General features: G+C 31.0%; 1 protein-coding gene across 8 annotated transcripts in view; it reads left to right on the top strand.

The window, feature by feature from the left end:
* The window catches only part of Slob (Slowpoke binding protein), a 160250-nt gene that overhangs the window by 24460 nt on the left and 116706 nt on the right, over positions 1–19084 (top strand). For 3 of the 8 annotated variants that reach the window (XM_074135217.1, XM_074135225.1, XM_074135222.1), the window contains exon 1: positions 10345–10668. The exons of 4 other annotated variants lie outside the window; for them this stretch is intronic. In XM_074135217.1, coding sequence (XP_073991318.1) covers positions 10448–10668 — 221 coding nt within the window. In that variant the 5' untranslated portion in view covers positions 10345–10447. Of the gene's footprint in view, positions 1–10344; positions 10669–19084 lie in introns of those variants that run through there. One more of the 8 variants, XM_074135226.1, reaches the window with a different exon arrangement.

Below are 19084 nucleotides of genomic sequence, written 5' to 3'. Positions count from 1 at the left end.
TCAGATGATTTATCTTATTATTTATTTATTCTTCAAATTGGTTACATACAGAACCACAATGGTCAACCGGAATTTCAGCGGTAGATTATTGAGGATTTAAATCAATGTCAGTGGTTTTTGCACAACTTAATGTTTAATCAAAACAGCAAATTCTAAACCTGTATTAGTGTATTCTACACTTTACGAAAGTTGTTTTCCATGATTTCATTTGCGTTGTTTGTAATATAACTAACTTGAAGTAAAAGTGTTAATATCAATAGTGAAATGCTTTCAGCAAGGATCAGTTTTTGCATAATCTACAAAAAACAATAACACTGGAATAATTTGAGAACTATACATTTCAGACATGGAAGAAAAATATCACATTGAAAAAAAAAAACAAAATCGTGTCTAAAAATTGAATTTGGTTAATAAGAAATTGGATTTCAATAATAAATTTCACACTTGCATAAATTAAAGAAGGGAACCTTAATTTTTGGTTTACACAGGCGGAAGATTGATCGTTGTTTCACGAATAGTTCCAGGTGGGGTCTTATGGAGTTATTTTGGACAAGGTTAAATCTAAGAAAAGTACGAGCTAAGCTGTAGGATTGGAGAGATTTGCTAAAGAGTACCAGTTGGGGTTAAATGGAATAATAATAAATGATGGAATGCTGTGAACTACTGGAGAAGATCCAGAATAATATAATGGATATAATAATCAAGCAACTCTGAAAAACACTAGCCAGATCCAGCTGGGATTCTGGTTCTGCTAAGCGTTTCAACATCCACCTTGTTCAAAATCTGTCTTAACAGATAAGATCATAAGAAAATTTTAAATCAGAACTACCAAAAAATATCATCCAAAAGTACCTAAAAATTTCCTTCGAATTTGATGAAAAGCACACCATAAGTTCTGTAAACCCTAGGCTCCTGTCTTCTTCCTAATATCCTTTTATACAACAAACTTCCCTCCAACCATACATCATTCTTCAACCAACGTTTGCAGTAGGATGAAGATATCCCAGGGATCTAAACCAGCGAGAGCATGACAATCAACTAACTACAAATTAGATAACTTATCTTTACGTACATTTATAGATTATATATTGTACATCCGTCTACTAAAGAAAATATTTATGCTTACATCCAAAAATATCAATAAATGCTTTTACTTTATTTATTTGGATAAAGCATTGTTATGAATCAACCATTAGCACTGAAACTAAATCAGAAATTTGGAATAACTCCAATAATCACTGACAATAGTACAATACTTACTGAACTAGTGATACGTTTAGTGTCGTTACATATTCTATTGCAGATCTGTCACTTAATGAAATAAATGCACATTGATTATGGTTTCATTATTTAATATAATTAAGAACTGTTTTCATAACAATTTCTTGAATAACTACATTTTTAAACATCATAAATTATTAAATATTTTACTTAAAATAAATAATTTTCATTTCTACAATAAACTTAACTTTTATATTAAAGCTTCGCAAAAGAAACTTATAAAACGCAAATTACGGAAAATTTAATGTATTTATAATAGTTAATATAGATGTTATTGTTTAATTAAATTTTAAAGGTTGCAATTAATTAGAACTAATTTGTTTATTACACTGCCTGGGATGTTAACTGTAAAAGATATTTTAAAAAAAGTGTTCTCCAGCAGTTTAATTTGAAATTAAATTAATATAATACTATTCATTAATTCATTCGGTAAATTTATTGCCTCACGCCTATAGTTGTTACAAATAAGAATTTTTTTAAGAATATAAAGTTATAAAAACAATGCTTTCCTCTAATTTACGAACATGAAAAATATTGTTTTATGTGAATTTGCCACGATAGTCTTTCGAACAGAGAATGTAGTACTCCAGTGGGCAACTAGATTGCTCTTGAGTACACACTTCAACATCACAGATTGCCTTTCTCTATTATTTTCTTGCATTAAATTAAAATGTAACCAGATTTTTCACCATATAACATTTAAAATTTAATTAAAATGCAATTGATTTTTGTTTATTTTAAGTTACTTAAAAGATAGAAATAAAAGAAGGTATTTGAAGGCAACGGTGTACACAACAATCATTCTCAAAGTGGACAACAGTGAAGGAATATTTAAAAAATACAATGCCTAGTCTGTTTTTTTTTTTTACATTTATAATGTTTTAAAGATTTTTCGTCCATGTTTGTGTAAATCTGATAGTTGTTTGCGCCTGAGCCTGAGCTTTTTTTCAAGCCGATAAAGCAAACATTGGGTAAACAAGCAGTGAAGTTTGAGAAAATGTATAAGTTAGAGAAAGTCCGTTCGCAGTAAGAGAAATTCATCTGAGTTTTCTCACCAGATTTTCCAGGATTCCTTAAGATCACTCTCAACTGTTTATTAACTAAAAGCAATACAATTCATTGCAACATATGGCAGAACCATTTCACGTCTTTTATTATTCTCCGAGCAATTATTTTTTAATTAGTATTCGACTTCTCTCTCATTGCACTTCCCATTTCATTGCAACTACTAAAAGGTATTTCTAGAAATATGCGTCCGTAATTAGATTAAGTTTAACTTTTGAGTAATAAAACGCTATTACTAAAACGCTATATAATAAAATTTCTCAAACCAAATTATACATGTTTTATATCCAATATCTTTACTCTAAAACGCTGTTGATTAATTTTTATGCTTTTTTTTTTAAGTTTTTTATTGTTACACATTAAGTTTCAGGTGTAGTTTAGAAAAGTTTAAAAAAAAAAAACGTGAATTATTTAAAATTACTACTCAGCCCAGTCGATTGGTCGATTTTTATTGGGTACCCTACTTTTTCGACAAAACAGAGACTATTGGCAGACAGACATAAAAGAGTAAAAGTGTGCTTAAATTTCACAAAAAGAATTAAAATATAAACAGCAATGAATGACATGTTTTTATTTAATGAAATGAGCTATTCATGTACATGATACCCAAAAATTATAGTAATAATTACTCCATTTTGTTTTATTTATCCTAATAATTTGTTCTCTAATTTAATTTAATGGCTAGTTCCTAGAGTATCGTTTCTATTGTTACACAAAGTCAGTATTTATAGAACGCCAAATAACAATTCGATTCCCCTAAGTGGATCGAACAAATTAGGGTTACTTTGTTTTGAACAAATTACTAGCCCATGGGAAATATATTACTCAATAAAGGTTTCATCTAAAGGGTTTAAAGGGCTTTGTCCCCTGTGTTGACTTGATTGTATTTATTTTTCTCTTCATTACTGGTGAGTTAGAAAGACTGACAATCGAATACTATAGATAAACTATACTTTATAGCGTACTACATATTCTATGCAATACTACCTAATATTCTATAACTTTGTAACAAAAGAGTTCCTTCATTCACATAATCTGATATACTAAATGATTAATTATTTCACGCGGTTATTAAGGCTGTTGGATGAGATAGCTCTTAACATTAAAATATTTCAGAACTGTCAAAGGCGACTGATCCAAGTGGACTAAACTTAGATAGAAAAACAAAACAAAACAAAAAACAGAAGCTGTAGATGCTTCTAAAGTTGAAAAATTTAATGAAAAATCAACAGTAGGAAAATCCCTAATTCGAACAATGGTGATGAATCTTTTCGGAATAGTTAATCAAAAGTTGGAATTAATGGAGACTATGAGCAAAATGGAATCGCAGAGAGAATTAATGGAACGATACTAGAATCGGTCTGGTATCGTATGTTAACTGGAATTATTACCTGAGAAATTAGGTAATTAATTAGAGAAATTATTACTGACCACTGACCTAATAAAGAAAACAAATCCTCATCTAGTAGAATCAAAAGAGATAACCCGTAAATGTGGAAATGTTGCAATATTAGAATTACAATTTGTTGAGTAGAAATTAAAAAATTACACATTACATTTCTGAGACTGCTGGCATTTTCTGTTTAACAGTTCTTACGATTTTCTTTGAAAAAGCTTACGTATTATTATCGATTGATTCTGTTTCTAGTAAAGTTTATTTGGTAAGTACCTACTGATAAATATTTCTAAAACAATTATGCCTTGAATTGCTGATACAAATTTTAGTCAAGAATTTGTCTTCTTTAAATCACTGGACGATTATAATTACGGCTATTTCTCGTTATCCGTTCACCCATAATTGTTATAATCCAAACAATCTTAGGGTTCTCGTAGGGTTATATTGTCCTCTTTATTTTCTATATTTCTTCACCTTTGACGTAAGCCATCCGGAATGCTATACAGCATCTTCACCAGAATCCCATCACTGTATTTCTTAATTTTTAACTCCAATATTTCGAAATTTGATACATCACATACACCTTTTATCACAGCGGGATATCTTAGTGCTTAGCTTTATTTCCTTTACTGACTGAATTCACTCTAAATCAGCTATATCTTGTCTTTATTTAATTGACTACCTGCATCTTCATCACTCCCTTGAATTAGCCTTATAATAATTTTTTCCCTTTATTATCGTTGCCGCCCCAGTATTATTAGCCTTTCTGAAATCCAATAAAACTGAAAACTTTATCACTGGATTGTTATGCTTTTTCTCTTTTCTTTAATTTTATTTTTTCAAACCTGAATAGTATGACTGTAATGCGAGTATGTTGCACTTTATTAGCGCCTGCAAGTTTATAGCTTGAGAAAATGTTTATAGCTAAGAGAAAAAAAAAATAAAATAATATAAGCCTTCTAACTTGGGTAGTTGAAGTTTAAAAATTGTAAAAAGTAGCCTGGGCCTGACTTTATTACTTTTTGTTCTATTTTACTATGTAAATATGTTTTGTTAATTTTAATTTTAAGTGAGAACTTTTTTAAAACAAGGACAATATGTATCTTAATCTAGGTTTACTTGTAGCCCTTTTAATTTTTATTAATTTCATTTTGTTATCTTTATATACTTTTTATTGACAAAGTTCAACTGGGGAGTAATGAAATATGGAAATAGTTGAACTTTTATTTTCATTAAGCAAATAGAAGAACTTTGATAAAACTAGTTATATAAATGTGCGGGTTATTAATGAATTGAAGTTATCTTGGATAGGATGAATTTTATAATTTAATTAATCCTAGTGAATAACTAAAATGTCACTAGGAGTAATCCTTAAAGGAAAACTTCTACCAGGTTCTGTTTATTACTATGTCTCTATTTAAGGCGTTTTATTTCCACCAACTTATTTCTATTCCACATTCAATCCTGTTTTATTGTGATCTGTGGAAATGCAAACGAATTGTTTTCTGCGTTAACAACTAACAACTTTCAGATCATAGTTTCTCTCTAAAAGCTGCCAGTCTCCTACTTCATGCCTTGGTCAGACATAAAGCTGGCCTAATAAACATTCTCCTAAAGAACGTTTTCAAAGGGTTTAATAACTTCATATTGAGACTTTTAATGGTTCTGTAACTAAAGTTGTTGTAGTTGTTCGTTTGAATTTACACGGATGGTCGTTACGAGAGGATTTTACTTCTTTTTTTGTTTGAACAAAAAAAAGTAGCAATAATTTTTAATTGAGAGATGGAATTTGCTCACAGTGGACAAATGGATGGAGTCACTTCGCGGAGGCTTCTGATTCGAGTCCAGTAGATTGTTCTAAGATTTTATTTTTGTTCATTTTCTAAGAGCTAGTAAAGGCTAAATTGATAGCTTCACAGAAATCTACTCTCAACAAAAAATAACAATAATGATATTGAGGGAAGGGATTAGCGTACTGGACTCCCACGCGGAGGTCCCGGGTTCGAATCCAGCTGCTGACCCTTAGATTTTCTCTTCCTAGGAGCTTCTTACAGCTCACTGTCCGGTGATGGACAGTGTTGTATGTAACGAGATAACACTGTCCGGAGGCCGGTAGTGCACTGAAAAGAGCTCCGGGAGCCAGTAACAAACAATAATAAAAAACTATAATAATAATAGGCCAGAAATTTCGAATTCCCAAAGTATAGATTTAAAACAACATTTTCTGTTGATGCACCCTGAATCTGTATCTCAGCAAAACAATCATTTTCAGTTTTGTTTCAATGGTAATTCATTTTTTTTTTTGTCTGCATACATATTTTTTGTCTACATTGCTCTGAAATTTTAGTAACTCATTTTCGAGGTTCTTTCATCTTTGTTTGTTTACTAAATTTTAATTTTAAGTGAGAAATTTTTTAAAACAAGGACAATATGTATCTTAATCTAGGTTTACTTGTAGTTAAATGGTTGATTTTTTTTTAACAGTGAAACATTTAGCAACACGTCCCAGCTGTTCTGTTTGATTCCCAAGGTATTTTGACACCCTTCTCTTAACATCTCTACCTAATTCTAAGAAAATGTTTCCTTAATTACATTGATGACCAATTTTTTTAAGACACTGTCCACTTTTTTTTAAAAAAAGAAAAAACTTCAGCACTAATTCTGAGTTGTAATTACCTACTTGAGTTTATCTTTAAATTGTATGTTTTTTAAAAATCTTTTATTGAAATTTGCAACTGCAACGAGTGCTGCAACAAGCAAAATGTGATATAATATAACAATATCAGGAATATTGAGTAGGAGAAGGCACCCAGTGGTGTCACTCCAGTAACGTGCTCTTGCTATACTGCTCTCACGATAAGAGTAGATCACGAGAGACCATCTTCTCTTCAATCTCCTTAGAGGATTACCTGGTAATGTGGAGGAAGATAGGTGTTCTATGAGAGGGTTAGGATAAGCTGCTATAGAGGATGTATGTTTTAAAGACAATAAATCATTCAACCAACGAATAAATCAAGTCTTTAAGTTTCAGTTAACCCATTACAATAGAAATACATGTTTTGTAGTTCACTGAGCAAGATTAAATTGTTATTACTAATTAGTCTTACTATCCTAATTGCAGAAAATAGTTACAACTTTTCTATTTAAAGTTTCATTAGCAAAGACTAGAACAGCAACACTAATTACTATGAGTCTTTACAAAGGAAACACTTAAATTCTTTGTGAAGAGAACAGCAAAGTGTCAAATGTTAAACTTTGCTACCATTTACGTTTGATTAGAATAGTTAATAATGAAAATTTGAGTGTTCACTGATAATAACTTTAGTTTTGATTAAGGAATCTAAAGTGTCATCCCTAAGAGGCAAAGTCTTATACAAATTACAAGGAGTTTCACAGGATATTGATTGAAGTTAAGATATCTCGTAACTTCTTGTACTCGGCGAAGCATAAACCCATCAATGAAGAAGTAAAGTTAGAGCTAATGTAAATATTGGGAAGGTCTAATAAATAGCACTGTAAAAGTGCGCTAAATCCTACCAGTTTCAAATATGAAAAAAAGAAGATGTACAAACTAGGTTAATAGTGTAAATTAACCTGAATATTAGTAACCTTTAAGCTGAGCGCTTAATGCTAGGATATTCAAGATAATAACAGTTAGCATTTATCCTTTCTACTTACCTCCCAGATTATTGCCATCCAATAAATTGGTACCCAGAGCTATTATATAGTAGGGTGTGTGATTTTCTTGTAAGTTTATAGGTAGAAAGATTATACTCTTCATGGATTTCTTGATGTGGCTCATCCATTTGTTTATTACCACCTTCAAAATTCTTTACCATTTATGTGGATTCTATGAAACATCTTTAGAACAGTTACCTGAAATCAGTTCAATGGGTCATCAAAAAGAAATCAAATCAGCAAACTTTTTCTAACTGAAAAAGAATATATTTATAGGTATACTGTTATGGTCCACAATTAAGTTAATTGGTCAGCCCCAAAATTAAATAAAACTTAGTAGTGAGAAAACGTAAATATTTACAACACTGTTTATAAACATGCAATTAGAAGCATTTTAAAATACCAAATCAATTCAGAAACCTAATCTTTAATAATTAACTACATATACTATTAAACCGAAAATGTGATTTCAGAATTAGGTTAGGAATTTTATTTCTTTACCGTACATTGTGGCACTTTAGGAGAAAGCCCCTCACTCAATACTCTGGATTCCCCAATAATCAGTTTTAGAAGGGGAACAAAATGTATCATACTTTGTCCTGAGTTTTTTCAACTTTAAAAGAAATTTCACGTAAAACTACTGCCTTTGAAAGGGTGAAAATGAAATATGTAATAAGTCAGAGTTTAAATGTGAAGATGTTAAATGAATACATTTACTCTGTCAAATTTACAACTGAAATGCTGTAAGTGACATTCATACTATGAAATGTTGTAAGCATGGTTATGATGGAATACCCAGAGGGATAACAAGACAGCTAGGAAGCCCACTTCCTTTCCCCAAGAGAGACTCGCAAGATTTACTCTTATTTCCATCTCAAAAGATGAGATTTTCTTTGATTATTAATCATAAAATTGCTCTTAATATTCTCTCAGTGGCAGGATAAGCCCTAGTAGATTGGACAAATAGAAGTACCTTCTCAATCTCAACCTAGAGCAAGAGGCAGGTACTAATTGTAAATAAAGTGAACAGTGAGGTATCAAGATACAAGAAGAAAACGTTCTAAGCAAGATATCCTTGGAAGGAAGTTTCCTCAGCAGTGCAGCAAAAGAAGATTATGTAGTAGTACCGTATCACTACTAATTTCTGTATCTATTACTAGCGATAATCCTCCTTCGTTGCCACCTCGCTGTTAGTGTGGTAATCGTACCAACATACCTAGTGTTGTTTTCTGAGACTGATCATTATTGATACAATCTAACAACCAACATGTTTATTGAAACAGCAATTTGGCGAAAGAACTAGATTTTAGCTCCTAAAAATAATACAAACCCTATTACTTTACAAAGTAGCGCTTTTCAATACATCGAAGAAAGTGAAGGAAATAAAATGGAATAGAATTCTTCTTGAGCTACCCTCGTATAATCTAATTAAACTATAGTATCTAATTAAAACTATACAGTTCTTTTTTCCAAACTATGCTATTCATAATTATATTTAAAAAAATAAATAATACTATGGGAGAGGGGAGCACCTTTGAACAGTTTTAATTTCTCGCTAAATATTTAAAACATTTATGATTGGTAATTTTCTCCATATTTTGTTGGTAGACCTGTTGTATAACTACTCCGTCAGTAGTATTTTAATTACTTCTTCCTAAACCCATCACACTTCGGGTACCACATCCTTAACTGAGTCATTCTTGATTTTTGAACTAGATTTCAGTGGTTTAAAAGAGAAAGTAATGTAGTAGTGAGAGAAATAACTGATAGAAGGTAGATTCAGAGTAAAGTAATATCATTTCTTTCTATTTTATATTGTGTTCAAAGGTACCCCACCAGTGGGGCAGATATTAACATTTGAGACATTTTCAAAATTAAAAAATATAGATATGTATGTAAAGTACCAACTGTTTATTGATATAGATCTGTTAAGAAGACTTGAAAGTTGTAGAAAACAAAATAAAAAGGTCCAATAATACGATTGTGTGCACTCTGTAACAGAAAATGTAAATTCTGTTCAAATGTGCCCCCTCACCCCTACTTTATCTAAAAAAAAACAAAAAATTATTTTAAGAATTATTTTTAATAAAATGTTTCTGTTTCTGTTCATGGTTCGAAAAATTTTTTATCCATCTATGCGAAAACAATGATTACGAAACTAATTTATATTTTGTACCGTTTGAATGCGTAAAAATGCGATTCATCATTTTAATTTAACTCGTACGGTATAAATACCTTCAACGATTAATCATTTGCCTTCATGGTTGCTCCATGTATTGATGCAATCATAAGAAACTACAATGAACGTCCATTGAACCAATTAACTGCCAATTTAAGATCTGAGATTTGTTTTCTTTAGTTTGTTTATATCAGTTCTTTGCACCTAAAACGAAACAAACATTAAAAATTCATGGGATTTCAATGCATAATTCTCGATGAAAACATATAAATAAATATGTATAACTTTATCACTTTAAAAACAGCTCCTAGAATAGATAAATTATGGACTGTAGTATTTAAATATCGTACACATTATTATTTTTAGTCGCACATTCAGGTATTTAGAATGAAACGAATTTAAACCTGGCAGGTGTTCGATGTTAATTTTAACACGTATAAAATTAAAAAAAATAATAAAAACAATCAGAACGTTTAAAATGATTTAAGAACGGAAATAAATGTTTTGTTTTTAATCAAATAGGTCAATTTATTTTAAGTGGTGCGATTAAAGCAATTAATTTATGTTTTGTTTAAACATTAATTATTTAATTAAAATAAAAAAAAGCATAGGTAACAAGATAAGTGGGTGGTTTACTATTATTTGCGGGGAGGGTTGACCGAACCCCTGACCGACTGGCAGGGTGAGTTCGATTTAAGTTCAAAGAGTGGGGGAAAAATTGGCGGTGGTAGTCGAGCGACGAGTACGTTAGAGTTCGGCGTCTCTCGGTGTTATGTTGGGTGAGTGGTGTGTACGAAGAGTTGCGGGCGGCAAGAGTACCCATGTCTCGCTGAATAAGAGAGTCAGTCATGTTGAACCTTTACAAGAGTCACATTGGACGTGGTTCCGATCGTGAAGAATATACCGGACACGATAGGTTCTGCCAAGAAAGGCCGGCCGGCCGGCGAAGGCGATTAGCTCCGGCTAGGACACAATCAGCCTCAGATTTAGAACCGTTAGCGCCTTTAGCTAGACTATTTTCTTGTGTATCGCCGTCAAAACAACAAAGTTCTTTGCCAGCAACGAACAAGTTAGTAAACAAATAGGCCAAATGTGTTGTTGAAATGAATACCCTCTTTGTGCACTCCTTATTTACTTTTGATGATATATTTACATTCTAATATAACTAATTTCTACCAATATCTAACACACCTATAGCTACATTCAGTGGCTCATCAATTTTTTCCTCACCCTGAGGAAACAGTTTAATTTTAAATAAATATATATCAATACAAATAATGATTTACAACTAAATTAGGTAATTAGCTAAACGGTGTGACAGTTTTTAATCAAATATTATTAATAATTTACCAAACTTTTTATAAATCCAAGAACATTTTAAAAACATATACTTCATTAAACAAAAGAAAATTTTACTTAATTCGTAAGTCCAACAAAAACTATTTTACAAATTCCCACTAAAACATCAGAAACAGGGAGTATTACCTTCCATTAATGAAGATTCTGCCAAATAACAATACACTATCGTGAGACAAATTTTGATGCTTTTAACACTGTCAACATTGTAGAGGTTTATCTGATGTAAATAATTATATACACTGATTTACCTATATCTGAAAAAGAAAAAGAATAAATTAAGAAACTAGTCAAGATAATTGAAAAAGAAGATGACGGTTTAAATTTTTGATATTTTGCCCACCATTGTCGTTTCCAGTACAAGTAAAAAATTTCTTAGAGCCAGAGAAAATTTGTTTTTACCCCAACTCATAAGACTTACTCTTAATATAATTTATATAGGAATTTTTTTATCACTAGAAATTAAGAGTTATAGTTCTGTTCATTAAACTATAAGGATCAATGCATGCACGTGATACACAGAAAATTGCATTTGATAGGTAGTCATGCACGTCAAAAGCAAATCTGAACGTTTGCAATAAGTTATTTTTTTTGGTAAACCGAGTTCGGATTCTTAATCTGTCTAATTAGAGCAGAAAACTTTTGCTTAACATTCATTTTCTCTAATCTATTCATAAATTTTTGGATTTATAAAAAAAAAAACCTAACTTGAAAATTATAGCAAACTAGAAAAGCCTTTCATTAGATTCGTACTACTAGTATTCTTAGAAATTTTCATTAATTCATTTCTCACTTTTAAACATTATTCTAGTTTTGCAATTGCACAATAAACTGCAGTTCTTTTAGAAGAGAGCTTTAACTTCACCATACCTTAAGGATATTTAGAAATAAATTTTTCTACAAAAACTATAGTAATACTGGAAAGATTCTGCAATCTAGCTTCCATTTAGTAGACCAAGGTTATTTTAAATATATTAGGAATATATTAGTTATGTTATATAAATTAGAACCTTTCATTATTTTTCTTTGGCATTCATTTTTCTTAATTTCATTAAAATCAATACTTTTCGCCTATAATTAAAGAAAATATTTAAGAGAAAGAAAGAATATTTAATCTAACAATTGGTACTTAAAATCAAAAAAATAAGGAATATATATATTTTTTTTAAATTAACAAGTAAGTAAAAAGCAAAATTTAAAAAAAAAAAGTATAGCTAAATGTATTAATACTTAAAAATCAATTGATGATAAGTCATTAGGTTGAACCATCTGAATTTTATTAAAATAAAGAACAAAGAAGACTAAAGACAAACAACTCAAGATTTTTAATTCATATTCTAAATTCTGTTACCCAAAAAAACGAACGAATAATAGATAACAGAGTGACCACTTTGGACCTACATAAGTCCTGCACCACACGGCGTCAATCTTTAATTAAAAAATACTAACTGCACCTCTAGGAAGGTAATTAGCTCAGAGGTTAATGCATATTTCTTCGCAGAGATCCCTGGCATCAGTCCGGCCTGCCTTTAGATATTCTCTCTCTCTAGTCTCCTTAAAACGAAATCTTGGTTATTACTTTATAAGACAAAATAAGTAACCGAAGGCCAAAATTAATACATTAAAGATGTCACTGTCAGTTGGGGGATTACATTCTCAATCTTGTGTTTGTTTCCCGGATGATCCATCAATCTTCTACAGTAAACAATCAAACTGGGTTCTTTCCAATCTTAAAGAAACAACAAAATTACGATTGGCAAGAAGGATTTACGCCCGACAGCTTTCTTCACCAAACTTTAGCAAACAAGAATGTCTTTCCTTTGTCGTATAACCATTGACGTAATGAAAACTGAATTCCTGTCAAAAAGAAGAAATATCAATAATTGCTCGTTTTAAACGGTAACTTCCAACTATAGATTTGTAATACAAATTAAAATGAAATTAATTAAATAAAGTAGTTTTATTAGCTTAAGCGATTACGGCCGAAATCTACCAGACGGAACCTAAATTAAAAATAAAATTTGATTTTTCTTTGTGAGTTATGATCTATCTTTTTTTAAAAAATCTCAATTTTGTTCGTTAAAATCCTGTTATCTCCAAAATAAATTTGGTTTGGAAAATGAGATAAAATCACAAATCAGAATAAATTGAAATTTCTCAAGTTTATGAAATTTAGAGCTGTAAAATATTTAATGAAAGGCTGAAACCGTTTCAAAAGTTGTTAATAAAACAGAACTTAAATTCAATATACAAAGTTTCGTTAAATAACTTTCTAGAAATTCTAGACTTAGCTTAAATACACTTCAAATATCCAATAAAATTAAATAAACACAAGCTTTTTCTTTTCTTTTTTTAATTAAATGTAATATTAATTTTTAGTAGACAAACAAAACTTTCATTTGTGTTCAAACAATCAAATCTGCTTTACAGAAAAGACTTTATAATTCAGTAGTAATTTCGAGACTTCATGTTATGAAAACAGAATGTGATAGAATAAGTTATCAACCCTTTGATATTCCAGTGTCAACGGGAATAGTGCTAGGTGTTGCCGTCTTTACATTGCACACAAAAGTGCATTAATATTTCAATCGTGCCAGCGAACTAACAACTAAGACTTGCTTGAAATGATTAATTACAATTAAGTATTTATTATTGTATTAAATATAAAAGTGCACTTCTTTTCAGCAACTATCTGTCAAAGCCAGTGGAGGATGCAAATCAAAAGAAACGAATCTAATGTAAACGTAAGCTTTTTTTTTTTTTTAAACAAAAATTATTTCCAAAACTAAAATTTACTATTATTTAAAGAACAATGCCGTCACCTTAATCTAAGCCATTCATTCGTCGGCTGTTTTCTAGCCTATATAAAATAAGAATACACTCATTTTATTCATATTCTGCGATATGGAGAAATCTCCAAACTTCAGAGCACCTTTAAAAATTCAGATTATAATTATTATTCGATTGTGTTAGGGTACTACGCTACCCAAAATCCTACTATGCCCTAAATTTGAATAACTAAGTAATCAAATAAATCTAAATAACAGCAATAATCCAAATGACAAATATTCTAATCCAAATGTGATTTTTCGTAGATTTATAAAAGACCGAAAACATCTTGAAAGGAAACAGCTCAAACAGCCCTGAAGTTAATCCCCCAAAGAATCCCAGAACTCTGTCATAAGATTGGGGGTCTTTCTTCTAATATTACAAACTTAACTAACTTTAGAAAGAAAAATTACATTAGTTAGAAAACCGCAAAACAACTGTAAATTTGCACCAAATTTTTAAGTTTTCGGGGACTAAAATTAAATACTGCTTACTTTCAAAACTCTTTAATGAATATAAGGTTATTGTGGAACCTTAAATTTTGTATAAAAGTGCTGATAAACCAATTAAATAAGTTCATTTGTCAATTTCTTGTTTGCTCTTTTATAGCAAAAGTTTTAGCTAATATGCAATTGTGACAATAAAGTTCGGAATAAAAGGAACATTACTCGTGTTGTAACAATAGGCTAACATCGTAATATCTCTCTAATACTGTAATACAACAGAATTGTCGGCAATTGCACTGAAATGAATGGTGTCCTATTGAAAAAATATATATCAACGAATATCGTTCTTTTAATTCGCTATTCAAAGAATTTTCCGCTGCACTTGCATGAATGAATAGAGTGTAGAGTGAATTTCATTTCACTAAAGAAGAAGAGAGAAGTAGTCTGAACGTATTCTGACCTCATTGAAAAGTTTTAAACTTTTAAAAACCTTTATTTCTCCAAATTATTAGGATGAAAAACTTGAACTCTAATGAATGATATCTTAGGTTCGTTCTATCTTTTCATAGAATGAAAAAGTTTAGATCATTATTTTCATTTAGTTTGATAGATTTTTCTTTCTTTTTTTACTTTATCATTTGTTCCTCTTAAATCAGATTTATATCTTCTTTTTATTGTTATATAATAAAACTGTAACACGTTTTGATTTAATCTGCATCACTTTAAATAAAAACGAACAACGTTCAATGTTCTCTTTAATGAGAAATATAATTATCGAAAGAATGAAGTAGATTCCAGAGGTCAATAAGAATAATGCTGTTTTAAGAACATAAATTATTTTTTACGTTTCACATAGAAAGGTCCTTAAACGTGTTTAATTATTATGCTAAATTTGAAAAGAATCTATGTTCGATGTAAAAATTGAAAATTTTATTTCATGAAATTGTATGGAATATAAGTTGGCTTTGAGGCCTATTCCTAATCTTGTTTTGATGAATTAGTTTTTTGTTTTTTTTCGGCATTGGCTTTCGCATACAGCCAGCATCGTCTAGGTGCTTATCACTAGAATATCACTCACTCTCCATTCTTACTTATAAATACATTCGCTTCACACATTCATCCCTCTACTATATACAACTATTTACATAAACTATTGGATGGATCAGTACTCTATATTCCTGCCATCCTTATAGCTTAGCCAAAATTAAAATCACGTAATCCTTCTCTAATCATTTTCTTCCATTCATTCTAATAGGCTATAACTTTTAAATACATTCATATTTCATTGCTAGCTCTGCTATAGACTTAAGCACATAGATGTTGGTGGAGAGTATTATGTCTTCGTAGCGAAATGGTGCATCTAAATACCTGTATATATCGTCAAACATTCGTTTCCTTTCTAGTACATAACGTACTACTTTAATATTTGTACTTTTCCCTTCTTTAAATCTAGGAAGGGATATTAAAACTTTAAACAATAAAATCATTGAAATAAAAAATAAATTCATGGGTTGAAAAGAGAGAAATCAATTTAAACTGGAGAAATGATTAATGATTGTGATAATATGAAATTTCTCAATTATTCGCCACCACAAATTGCAATTTTTTAAAATAAATTTCGAAATTTGATAACATAAAATTCAACTGGCAATTAAATTTAAAATGGAAATTTCTAGGAAATTAAAGTCAAGTGTTATAACAATCGTTTTTAATCAAATTATTCATTTATCATTGAAATGCATAACCGCAACAATGGTGGCCATTATAAATGGAAATGAATATTTCTGATTTAGTGTTTTTAGATTTCTAGGTTTTAGAGGAAATGAGGATGATTAAAAATTAATTTTTTCTGTGGATGATTTATTATCATTCATAAACAAACAAACAAAAAATAGATGTTTCTAAAACCAGACAAGGTTTGCCTAGTCCAACCGAAGAACTAATTCTGTTATTAATAACAATTGATAAATTATTCATAAATATAGGATGAATCAATCAATCAATTCTTTAATTATTTATACTGATTGCTAGATGTGCAACGTTTACAACCAATCAGGACTTAAGCTAGGCCCAACCATTTTGTCGAGGTCGTTCCACCTTTTTTGTTTTTACATAGAAATCAGACATTATAGAATTCTAATGTTTGTTCACTTCAATTGAGGAGATTTCGAGATCTCTGACGCTTCAGTCGATCTCTAGGATTTCCTAGATGTGAAAGAGTTTAGCTGTAAGATAAGAGTATTAAGGTGAAAGTCAATTTTATGGTAATGCTTGTAACGGGAAATGACTCAAGATCTTTGATATACGAGGGTCGTTTGAAAAGTCCGTGCAAAGTCTGAGAGATAGCACCACTGGCGCGTATCGAGGTTATGTTTAATTAGTAGCATCTCTTGGAAGAACACACACCAAGTTTCAGCCAGATCGGTCTATTTCTTTGTGTTTGGCATTCGTTTGAATCGAGGAAGTCGAGTGATTTTCAAAAAATGGACGAAAAAGAATTTCGTGTGTTGATTAAACACTACTTTATGAAAGGCAAAACGCCTCAGGAGACTAAAGAGAAGCTTGATAAACATTATGGTGACTCTGATTAGAACAGTTTATAAGTGGTTTCAAAATTTTCGGAGTGGCCATAAGGGCACAAGTGACGCTGAACGTTCTGGACGCCCTGTTGAGGTTACTACTCCAGAAATCATTGATAAAATCCATAATATGGTGATGGATGACAGAAGAGTGAAGGTGCGTGAGATTGCTAGTGCTGTGGGCATCTCGAATGAACGGGTACATAATGTTTTGCATGAACATTTGGACATGACAAAGCTATCCGCTAGATGGGTGCCGCGATTGCTCACGCTTGACCAAAAACGAAATCGTGTGAAGTGTTGCAAGGACGGTTTGCAGCTGTTCCAGAAGAATCCGCAGGACTTTAAGCGTCGTTTCGTCACTGTGGATGAAACATGGATACATCACTACACTCCTGAGACCAAAGAACAATCTAAACAATGGGTTACCAAGGGGGAATCTGCGCCAACAAAGGCGAAGACCGTTCCTTCGGCCGGAAAGATTATGGCGACTGTCTTTTGGGATTCGCGAGGAATAATCCTCATCGACTATCTGGAAAAGGGTAAAACTATTACAGGTGCATAGTATTCATCGTTATTGGACCGTTTGAAAACCGAGCTGCAAGAAAAACGCCCACGATTGGCCCACAAAAAAGTCCTTTTCCATCACGACAACGCACCAGCTCACACCTCAGCAGTTGTGGTCGCAAAATTAATGGAAATAGGGTTCCAACTCGTTTCACATCCCCCTATTCTCCAGACTTGGCTCCCTCGGACTACTATTTGTTCCCCAATATGAAGAAATGGCTGGCGGGAAAAAGATTTTATTCAAACGAGGAGATGATTGCAGAAACGAATGGCTATTTTTCAGACTTGGACAAATCCAATTATTCGGAAGGGATCAACAAACTAGAGCAGCGTTGGACGAAGTGTATAAGCCTAAAAGGAAACTATGTTGAAAAATAAAAAAGGTTTACCCCAAAAAATTAAGTAGTTTTTATTTTTGCACGGACTTTTCAAACGACCCTCGTAGAATATTCCGCCCAGTGTAGAGGGTTAAATTTAACACATAACAGGGTAATCAGGCGATTTTACCGGAGAATTTTGGACTGGAGATGCCCAGTAATTCATTGGAGTCTTACTACATATCTTGTTTGTTCTTTGAGCAAACTACATCTTGCGGTACTACATAAAAATAAATAATTATTCTTAAGAAGTAATTATTTTAAGTAAGTACTTAAAATCTAGATTTACTACTTATTATTTATAGCTTTCTTCTGGCCTGTGATATATTTAGGCCTATTCGCGTGTAAGATCGTCACCTTTTTTAGGTCATGGATCTTCTCTCTTTCTCTAGCGTTCAGTCTGTTTCGTGTTTGCTACTAATTCAGCACTGCAGTGTTCTACAATTTTCCATTTTTGCAAACATTATAATTTATTAAGTCAATTTACTGCGGAGCTATTTTTTAAGCACAAGTAATTATATAGAATTAATAAAAACAATTGTGTAAAATTGCATTTCTTAATAACCAATTTTTACCTAAAATTAGTTTTCTACAAGCAAAAATAATTATAATATTTCTTGATTCTATAAATAACCGGCCGAGAAGTAAATTGTAAAGTGTGAAAAAGTAGTATGAACAGTTTAAAGAAAATTATTAGTCCCATTTTCAAAATTGGAAAAAATAAAAAAAAAACGCTTCAGTATAGTCGAACATGCCATATATAATTACAGATGGATCTATATAATTACAGATGGATCACAGCCATAATCCTAGCTAATGGAGCAATGCTAGTATCAACACGGAATACTAAGCAAGAGCTTACTGAGGTACTTAGTTTTGGACATATTCTGTTCACACAGAACAAGCTCTAAAAACTTGTAGGATTTTTTTGAGTTCAAGAGATCTGATCTCAAAACGTATTCTTCCGATTAAAATCCAATTTCCATAATTTAGCTTCCTAATTACCTACAAATTAAAAATTTGGGATTAAAAATAAGGAAAAACAATCAACAATTTCCCACTCATTTGTGCGATAAATAAATAAATTAAATAAATATGTATCAAGTTCTGATTATCACCCACTAAATCCTAATCCGAATTATCCATAATCCAAAACTCATAGAAAAGAACTCTCTCCAATAAGATCCCTGCGGTAAGCTATAATATTTTTTCCGAGAGATAGCATAATAAAAATTATATTTCTTGTAGAAATGAAAATAGTAGAAATGCAAATATATAAAGAAAATGATGATTTTAATATATTTGATCTATTGATTGGAGACTCCAGGTTT

The sequence above is a fragment of the Rhodnius prolixus genome, unplaced genomic scaffold (assembly GCF_049639745.1).
Source record: "Rhodnius prolixus isolate KJV_2025 unplaced genomic scaffold, Rpr scaffold_5, whole genome shotgun sequence".
Lineage (NCBI taxonomy): Eukaryota > Metazoa > Arthropoda > Insecta > Hemiptera > Reduviidae > Rhodnius > Rhodnius prolixus.
Note: the sequence above shows the minus strand (reverse complement) of the source record. Positions and strands in the feature narration are given on the sequence as shown.